Genomic DNA, 10704 nt, shown 5'->3' on the forward strand with positions numbered 1-10704 from the left:
GGTTGAGAGTTAAGTTTAAAGTTGTACAATTGAATCTCTCGTTAGTTTATATTATAGGTTTTTATAATTACACATTAGCCCGTTATATGTTCTCATTATTGGGTCACTTTAGGTCCTATCAGAGTTAGTTATATATCCTTGTCTTGTAGTAAGTATTGGAGGCTTATATACAGTCTTGTATGCAGCTGAATGGGTATCAATCAAAACCCTATTTCAATTTTTGCCCTAGCTTTTCTATCTTGTAGCCGGAGCTTTTTCTTTATTCTTCTTCGATTATTTGCTCGTTACAACAATGGTATTAGAGCAGTCCTTGGCTCTGTGGACGTTGTGGCATCAGAAATGAATGAGGTGATAAGTATATTGCAGAAGATATCTCTTGACATGTCGGGCTATGAAGCTAGACAAGAGCAGTTGGAGGCAAGCCATGAGCAGAGCTGCAGAACACAATATGAGGCCTTGAATAAGCTAAGAGAGGTGTTGAATGAAGTCATGAAAGGAGGGAAAAGACCTGAGCGAGATTAGGATCCAACCTATGATGGAAGTGAGCTTTACTCCCCTAATGATAAACCCTTTGAGCTGGCAGATCTGCTGACTCCTACAAAAGATGGATCCTGGAGATCGTGTGTGGACTACAGAGCTTTGAACAAGCTGATTGTGAAAGACAAGTTCCATATCCCCATTATTGAAGAGTTATTGGATGAGTTGGGAGGATCACATATCTATTCTAAGATAGATTTAAAATCAGGTTACCATCAAATAAGAATGGCTCCTACAGATATAGCCAAGACTGCATTTAAAACTCATTCTAGGCACTATGAATATTTAGTGTCGTGGCCCCATTTTTCTCGCGAAAAGCGGGCTTCGACACGTGACAACTCCTTTTAGAATGATAAATAGAGTGCTAAAGGAGAAAAGTCGCCACCTAATAATTTTTAAGGTGCGTTAGGGCACCTATTATGCAGATAACTTTGTTTGACTAGTCAACGCCACCAAAGATCGGGTAAGGGCTCAAGTTACCTCAAATAGAAGGTGTTAGGCACTCCTCGAGGTACACAACTGTGGGTTCCGACCGAACTTAAGATTATGTGGATTACGATTAAGTTAGGTGATCACGTAAACAAAGGGAATTCATAAGTCAAAGAACTTTATTACAACATGATTAATACAAATCTTAGTGCAAATATAGGGATACAACTATTTAGATCTAATAACAACATATAAAGAGGAGGGTGGGTCCTAATATTTTTAGCCTAAAGATTATACCGTGCAATATAAATAATACTTAGTAACTCCCTCAAGATGGGGTGTTACTCATATTATTCAGCGAGCACAGACTATCATCTCCTGCTACCCGATTACTATGTTAAAGTTGTTACCTAAAGCGCACTAATTAAATTATAAGTCGTACCTCATGCGTGCACTACCCGTCCTATACCTATGGCCCAGGAGGTATTGGACCTCTATTTTGGGTGGTTCTAGACCTCACTTAAGCTGCTCATAAATGTCAAAAAGCATATTAGACCTCACATATAGGCCGTTAAGGACTCAAATTAGCCTTCACACTTAAACATCAAATGCACGCGAAACAGGTTTTTCATGTTAGGTAGTTCAGAATTATGAAACTTAAATCCCTATAGACATGATTTCTATGTGATAAGGCAGCAAGGCATGCAAGCAGTTTCAGGAACCAGCGTTGTTCATAGACAGGATTATAAAGGGTGTTGCACACTGATTATTGAAATGGAAGATTCCCATTTATTAGTCATGTAGATGTTGCGCCTAGGTGATTATGTAACAAAGACAGTGAAATCTATCGAGAGAAACCCAGAATTACCCATGCCCTTGATAATGGCCTAAGTGAGCGACGAACAATGTTGAGAGGGGGAGTCATTAACAGTTATTAAGGCGAACAGTGGTATCCTATAGACAGGATTCTAACGATTAGCACTTGGGAACCTGATTTTATTGTTATACTTTAACCTTATAGGCTGGTTTTCTAGGTGAACAATGTGATGCAATAACAAATTTAATGATTAGAGTCCTATAGGCATGATCTCTAGTGGATATGCTGCAGCAATGCAAATTAAAGGAAAGTTGAACAGTATTTATTTCCTTTGGACATGTTTTCTAACAACATATAGCAACAAGGATAATTGAAGCATTTGAGTTCATGCTTTGCTAGTAGACAAGTAGTGCAAGTCTGTGCTTCTCCTAATGGCATAATTTCTATAGTATGTATGGAGAGTGAACGACATATATAGCAAACATATCATTCAGTCCTATAGGCATGTTATCTACTCATCGCATATTAATATTAAAATCTACCCCATTCCCTTTTACTAATAACCCCAATTGCTTATACAAAAAATTATTACATGCCCAATAATGAGTAAAGTAACAATATTACATAACAGTAAATAGACCCACAGTAGGCCCAAATAAAATAACTAAATACCCAGCCTTACTGGGCCTTCAACAAAGAGCCATGTTCAATACACAATCATGGGTCCATAGAAGAGCCCATACCAATTCAATGAGCCACAACACCAAGTGTTTCACTACTTGGAACAACCAATATATATATACAGTACATGACAGGGAAGTAGAGTATTAGGGACAATTTTGGAGGTTGAGAGAATGACTATGACCAAGCCCTAGTGTGTCAGAGTTCACAAGGGCCTCAATTGGACCTCGAGCAGTGCTCACACTAGGGAGACCAACAATAGAACCTAGATAGCCTTGGCTTTCAGCCGGCTAAGAATGGGAATTCAGAATATCAGAGTAGTAAGTAAGGAGAGTGGGCAGAAATCAAGTAATATACCAAATTAAACATACAGTACAACTGGTCAAGCAGGCCAGTAGGTTCATCAAGGTTTACATAGCAAAGTACCACATAGACAACCTCGTAGGACTTAGGAGAAGAAAATAAGTTTGCAGACATACATAGGTTATCATGTATAGATGCATGAATTTGAACTAGTTGAAACCTAAAGATCCAAATTAAGTTAAGTCTAACCTAATATCATATTAATCAGTATTTAGACATGATGGAGGGACACACATTGTGATAATCATAGAAAGGATAGGGTAGCAAATGAACCAAGGCATGTTGGAAAACATATTAACATAGGAGAAAAGTCATAGTTAATAGAAAATAAAGTATTTATCTCTTAAAAATCAGGACAGCATGAAACATGTTTAAAGCAGACTTTAAAGCAGCATTCCATAGAGTTGGGACTAATACACAAAGGGTAATCCAGTATACACAGGACTTAGAACTAAAGGATTCATTCAAGTGGGGATGGTTCCCATAGAGTTATGGTAGCACCCAAAAAAAAGTATGAAGAAATTTTGTTACTAACAACATACAATCACAGTAGTCAGGCTCATATCAAAATAGACTTTCATTGAAGTTCAAAACTAAACATGCTAAGATGCCAAATGGTATAGAACCCATTTCAGAAGACAAGAAATCACAAAATGCAAATCATAGTGAAGAATATGTATTAGCATAACATAACAGTAAACTATCCCATGCATTTACTTATCACAGAATGACATCAGAGCATGGAACATTATCATTCTCATGTAATTCAAATGCATATGCAGATAGAAAGAAAGAAATTGAACATTGAAAAGGTATAAAACCCTAACCAGTAGCAGAATCAAAAGAGTAAAGAGCATAATAGCAAAAACCCCAAGTCCCAGATGATTCATAGATTTCACAAGAGCCTCGAGAATAGGCTCTGAGCAGTGCTTGCACCGGAGGAGGTTGTTTAATGGCTTTGGCTTTTAGCCGGCCCCGAATTCAATGATTTTAGAGAGTGTTCGAGTGTAATAGTTAGTGAGAGAGTGAGAGAGGAGAGTAGTGAGAACCATAGCAGGTATTAGGAGATTCAAAAGGTCTGTTCAAGGGGTTTTAGGGGAGGGGTTTATATAGTAGTAGATTTAACACATAAAATAGGGAAAGACGGTAAATTAAACACAGAATAAGGAAAATATGGCATGCCGGTATCAATTAGAATCATCCTTAGGGAAAATAGCACATAGAATAAGGAAGTACAGTACATTAAACAGAGAATAAGGAAAATATAGCATGCGAGAATCAATTAGAGTCAGTTTTAGGGCAAATAACACATAAAATAAGGAGGTACAGTAGAATAAATAAAAATTAAGAAAAATATCAGTTAAACACAAGAAAGGGAAGAATATCAATCGAAAATTAGTAAAGAAAAAAGGGAAAGTCTCAAACCTTAGTTAGAACTGACGACTTGAATCGAACCAATAATGTAAGAATCTTTCAATATAACATGTATATAGACGAAAGGTCGTCCAGATCTTCACATAATCAAAGTAAATCGGTCCGTTCTTGAGAAGTACTTCTTGTCAAAAATAGGGCAAGAACTAAGTAACACCATAAGCATGCGTATAATGATAGAGTATCACAAAATAGGTAAGTAGATCATGGATTGATTCCATGTTTGAGTCGGAATCGGAGAAGGTTAGGGTTACGACATCTAGGGTTTAATAGAGAAGAAGAGAGATGAGATAGGGTGTGAATGCGTCTAGACATGGGGAAAATGGGTTAGGGTTTTGGTTAGTTTTAGGTAATTAAAAGGGTTTGGATTATTATGGGTCGTTGATCACTCGAGATCAACGACCAGGATAGTAAGGGCAATGGGACGGGTTATTTGGAGCGGGTACCAACCAGGTATTTTAAATACCCCAAAATTATTTGGGCTTGGGTAAGTTGGGCTAAGGTTTGGGTTAATTTGGGTCCGAAAATAGGTAAATATTTGGCTATAATTTAAATACCCCAAAATTTATCAAAAATAATTTATAAAAATGCTATCAAAAATAATTTATAAAAATGTTTAATAAATAAATTAAAATATTATTTATACACTGAAAATATCAATTTATTATTTTTACATAAATAATATAAAATAAAGAGCCTTTTTGTATGAATATAGGCCATTATTGCAAAATTAGATAGATAGCTTAAAAATGCTACTGTAATTATATGGAATGAAATAAAATGTTTGAAACATATATTATAGGTGCAAAATAGTTATTTTAGGTAACTAAGTCATCACAAAATAATTTAAAAGGATAATTACTAGATATTTCTATATAATTTCAATACAAGAAAAATTAATTTAAAGCTTTAAAAATTATGAAAAATTATAGAAAATACTTGTATAGGTTTGTATACTAAATAATGATGCAAATATGTTATTTTGAATGTATATATATATATATATATATATATATATATATATATATATATATATATATATATATATATATATATATATATTATTGGATCGGGTTGCACGCCGCAACTAGGTATCAACATTTAGTAATGTCTTTTGGACTAAGTAATGCCCCCTCTAGTTTTCAGGGACTGATGAACCATATATTCCAGAAGCACCTTAGAAAATTTATCCTTGTTTGTTTTTATGACATTCTGATCTACATCAAGAACTTAGCTGACCATTTAAAGCATTTAAAGATTGCTTTTGATTTGTTGGTTCAACATCAGTTGTTAGCCAAAAGGAGTAAGTGTGTGTTAGCATCAAGAGGGGTGGAATTCCTGGGGAACTACATCTCACCTAATGGTGTATCAACTGACCCCATGAAAATTGAAGTTGTGCAGTCTTGGCAAGAACCAAAATTTGTTTCACATTTGAGAGGATTCTTAGGACTGGCAGGATACTATAGAAAGTTCATCAAGGGATATGGTATCCTCAGCAAACCTTTGACTGATCTACTGAAGAAGGATGGATTCAGATGGTCCGAGGAAGCTATAAGTTCATTTGAACAATTGAAAAAAATCTTGATCACAGCTCCAGTTCTAGCATTGCCAGATTTTTCATCTACATTTGTAGTGAAAACTGATGCCTGTGATGTAGGAATTGGGGCAGTACTTATGCAAGATAGACAACTAATTGCATACTTGAGCATGGGTCTATCAAGGTAGCATCAGTCCTTGTCTATTTATGACAAGGAGTTATTAGCTTTGGTAATGGCTATGAACAAGTGGTATCATTACTTAATAATCAAGCCTTTTGTTATAAAGACTGATCAGAAAGATCTCTAGTTCTTATTGGAGCAAAAACTATGTGTTGGGAATCAACTCAAATGGATAACCAAGCTGATGCAGTTTGACTTTGAAATAGAATACAAGAAAGTGAAACAAAGTAAGGTAGTTGATGCCTTATCTAGGCTTCCATCAGTAGAGTTAACAACCATAACCATCACAACTGTAAAGAATGAGTTGTTAGAGATGATCAAGAATAGCTGGGAAACTGACACTGAATTAAAGAATTTAATTCTGCCCTTGAGGAGGAAGGGAACTGACAGTAAAGGGTATGCCTTTGTGCATGATCAGCTAAGGAAGAATGGCAAACTTATAGTGGGGATTTCATAGAAGGCTTGCCAAAATCCAAGGGAAATCAGTAATTTGGGTAGTGATAGACATGCTTACTAAGTATGCTCATTTTATTAGATTATCTCATCCCTATTCTACAACTGATTTAGCCAAGTTGTTTATGGATAACATTTACAAACTACATGGAGTACCTAAAGACATTGTTAGTAACAGGGATCCAGTTTTCACTGGCATGTTTTGGCAAGAATTATTCTCTATGATGGGAGTAAGTTAGAGCACTTCAAAAACCTATCACCCCCAAATAGACGGGCAAACATAAGTGGTAAACAGATGCCTAGAGAATATATATATATATATATAGGAAAATATTGGTATCAATATTTAGTAATGTCATTTGGACTAACTAATTCCCCCTCTAGTTTTCAGGGACTGATGAACCATATATTCGAGAAGCACCTTAGAAAATTTATCCGTGTTTTCTTTGATGACATTCTGATCTACATCAAGAACTTAGCTGACCATTTAGAGCATTTAAAGATTACTTTTGATTTATTGGTTCAACATCAGTTGTTAGCCAAAAGGAGTAAGTGTGTATTAGCAGCAAGAAGGGTAGAATACCTGGGGCACAACATCGCACCTAATGGTGTATCAACTGACCCTATGAAAATTGAAGTTGTGCAGTCTTGGCCTGAACCAAAATTTGTTTCACATTTGAGAGGATTCTTAGGACTGGCAGGATACTATAGAAGGTTCATCAAGGGATATGGTATCCTCAGCAAACCTTTGAGTGATCTACTGAAAAATGATGGATTCAGATGGTCCGAGGAAGCTATAAGTTCATTTGAACAATTGAAAAGAGCCTTGATCACAGCTCCCGTCCTAGCATTGCCAGATTTTTCATCTACATTTGTAGTGGAAACTGATGCCTGTGATGTAGGGATTGTGGCAGTACTTAGGCAAGATAGATAATAAATTGCATACTTGAGCAAGGGTCTGTCAAGGCAACATCAGTCCTTGTCTATTTATGACAATGCGTTATTAGCTTTGGTAATGGCTATGAACAAGTGGTATCATTACTTAATAATCAGGCCTTTTGTTATAAAGACTGATCGAAAAGATCTCAAGTTCTTATTGGAGCAAAAACTACGTACTGGGAATCAACTCAAATGGATAACTAAGGTGATGCAGTTTGACTTTGAAATAGAATACAAGAAAGTGAAAGAAAATAAGGTAGTTGATTCCTTATCTAGGCTTCCATCAGTAGAGTTAACAACCATAACCATCACAACTGTAAAGAATGAGTTGTTAGAGATGATCAAGAATAGCTGGGAAACTGACACTGAATTAAAGAATTTAATTCTGCCCTTGAGGAGGAAGGGAACTGACAGTAAAGGGTATGCCTTTGTGCATGATCAGCTAAGGAAGAATGGCAAACTTATAGTGGGACCTAACAAGCAGCTCATAAAAGAGATTTTGCAACTCTGGCATAGCACACTAGTAGGTGGATACTCTGGAGCTAATAATACTTATAAAAAGGTATCTACACTTTTATATTGGAAGGGAATGAGAGAAGAGGTACATGAGATGGTCAAAACCAGTGACATATGCCAAAGGCATAAATATGACAATGCACCATACCCTGGACTACTGCAACCACTTAAAATACATGTAGTTGTTTGGTGTAGCATCAGTATGGATTTCATAGAAGGCTTGCCAAAATCCAAGGGAAATCAGTAATTTGGGTAGTGATAGACATGCTTACTAAGTATGCTCATTTTATTAGATTATCTCATCCCTATTCTGCAACTGATATAGCCAAGTTGTTTATGGATAACATTTACAAACTACATGGAGTACCTAAAGACATTGTTAGTAACAGGGATCCAGTTTTCACTGGCACGTTTTGGCAAGAATTATTCTCTATGATGGGAGTAAGTTTGAGCACTTCAACAACCTATCACCCCCAAATAGACGGGCAAACATAAGTGGTAAACAGATGCCTAGAGATATATATATATATATATATATATATATATATATATATATATATATATATATATATATATATATATATATATATATAGGAAAATATTGGTATCAATATTTAGTAATGTCATTTGGACTAACTAATTCCCCCTCTAGTTTTCAGGGACTGATGAACCATATATTCGAGAAGCACCTTAGAAAATTTATCCGTATTTTCTTTGATGACATTCTGATCTACATCAAGAACTTAGCTGACCATTTAGAGCATTTAAAGATTACTTTTGATTTATTGGTTCAACATCAGTTGTTAGCCAAAAGGAGTAAGTGTGTATTAGCAGCAAGAAGGGTAGAATACCTGGGGCACTACATCGCACCTAATGGTGTATCAACTGACCCTATGAAAATTGAAGTTGTGCAGTCTTGGCCAGAACCAAAATTTGTTTCACATTTGAGAGGATTCTTAGGACTGGCAGGATACTATAGAAGGTTCATCAAGGGATATGGTATCCTCAGCAAACCTTTGAGTGATCTACTGAAAAATGATGGATTCAGATGGTCCGAGGAAGCTATAAGTTCATTTGAACAATTGAAAAGAGCCTTGATCACAGCTCCCGTCCTAGCATTGCCAGATTTTTCATCTACATTTGTAGTGGAAACTGATGCCTGTGATATAGGGATTGTGGCAGTACTTAGGCAAGATAGATAATCAATTGCATACTTGAGCAAGGGTCTGTCAAGGCAACATCAGTCCTTGTCTATTTATGACAATGAGTTATTAGCTTTGGTAATGGCTATGAACAAGTGGTATCATTACTTAATAATCAGGCCTTTTGTTATAAAGACTGATCGAAAAGATCTCAAGTTCTTATTGGAGCAAACACTACGTACTGGGAATCAACTCAAATGGATAACTAAGGTGATGCAGTTTGACTTTGAAATAGAATACAAGAAAGTGAAAGAAAATAAGGTAGTTGATGCCTTATCTAGGCTTCCATCAGTAGAGTTAACAACCATAACCATCACAACTGTAAAGAATGAGTTGTTAGAGATGATCAAGAATAGCTGGGAAACTGACAGTAAAGGGTATGCCTTTGTGCATGATCAGCTAAGGAAGAATGGCAAAGTTATAGTGGGACCTAACAAGCAGCTCATAAAAGAGATGTTGCAACTCTAGCACAGCACACTAGTAGGTGGATACTCTGGAGCTAATAATACTTATAAAAAGGTATCTACACTTTTATATTGGAAGGGAATGAGAGAAGAGGTACATAAGATGGTCAAAACCAGTGACATATGCCAAAGGCATAAATATGAAAATGCACCATAACCTGGACTACTGCAACCACTTAAAATACATGTAGTTGTTTGGTGTAGCATCAGTATGGATTTCATAGAAGGCTTGCCAAAATCCAAGGGAAATCAGTAATTTGGGTAGTGATAGACATGCTTACTAAGTATACTCATTTTATTAGATTATCTCATCCCTATTCTGCAACTGATATAGCCAAGTTGTTTATGGATAACATTTACAAACTACATGGAGTACCTAAAGACATTGTTAGTAACAGGGATCCAGTTTTCACTGGCACGTTTTGGTAAGAATTATTCTCTATGATGGGAGTAAGTTAGAGCACTTCAACAACCTATCACCCCCAAATAGATGGGCAAACATAAGTGGTAAACAGATGCCTAGAGAATATATATATATATATATAGGAAAATATTGGTATCAATATTTAGTAATGTCATTTGGACTAACTAATTCCCCCTCTAGTTTTCAGGGACTGATGAACCATATATTCGAGAAGCACCTTAGAAAATTTATCCGTGTTTTCTTTGATGACATTCTGATCTACATCAAGAACTTAGCTGACCATTTAGAGCATTTAAAGATTACTTTTGATTTATTGGTTCAACATCAGTTGTTAGCCAAAAGGAGTAAGTGTGTATTAGCAGCAAGAAGGGTAGAATACCTGGGGCACTACATCGCACCTAATGGTGTATCAACTGACCCTATGAAAATTGAAGTTGTGCAGTCTTGGCCAGAACCAAAATTTGTTTCACATTTGAGAGGATTCTTAGGACTGGCAGGATACTATAGAAGGTTCATCAAGGGATATGGTATCCTCAGCAAACCTTTGAGTGATCTACTGAAAAATGATGGATTCAGATGGTCCGAGGAAGCTATAAGTTCATTTGAACAATTGAAAAGAGCCTTGATCACAGCTCCCGTCCTAGCATTGCCAGATTTTTCATCTACATTTGTAGTGGAAACTGATGCCTGTGATGTAGGGATTGTGGCAGTACTTAGGCAAGATAGATAA

At 36.1% G+C, this 10704-nt stretch overlaps 2 protein-coding genes across 2 annotated transcripts; both read left to right on the forward strand.

The window, feature by feature from the left end:
* The first annotated feature begins 5365 nt into the window (after positions 1 to 5365).
* LOC142168862 (putative mitochondrial protein AtMg00860) lies at positions 5366 to 5983 on the forward strand. The gene has a single exon (XM_075230029.1). It carries the CDS (start codon positions 5366 to 5368, stop codon positions 5981 to 5983), a length of 618 nt encoding a protein of 205 aa, XP_075086130.1.
* Positions 5984 to 10122: 4139 nt separating this feature from the next.
* On the forward strand, positions 10123 to 10704 carry LOC142168863 (putative mitochondrial protein AtMg00860). Its single transcript, XM_075230030.1, has one exon. The coding sequence runs from the start codon at positions 10123 to 10125 to the stop codon at positions 10702 to 10704; it is 582 nt and encodes a 193-aa protein (XP_075086131.1).

The sequence above is a fragment of the Nicotiana tabacum genome, chromosome 14, assembly GCF_000715075.1.
Source record: "Nicotiana tabacum cultivar K326 chromosome 14, ASM71507v2, whole genome shotgun sequence".
NCBI lineage: Eukaryota > Viridiplantae > Streptophyta > Magnoliopsida > Solanales > Solanaceae > Nicotiana > Nicotiana tabacum.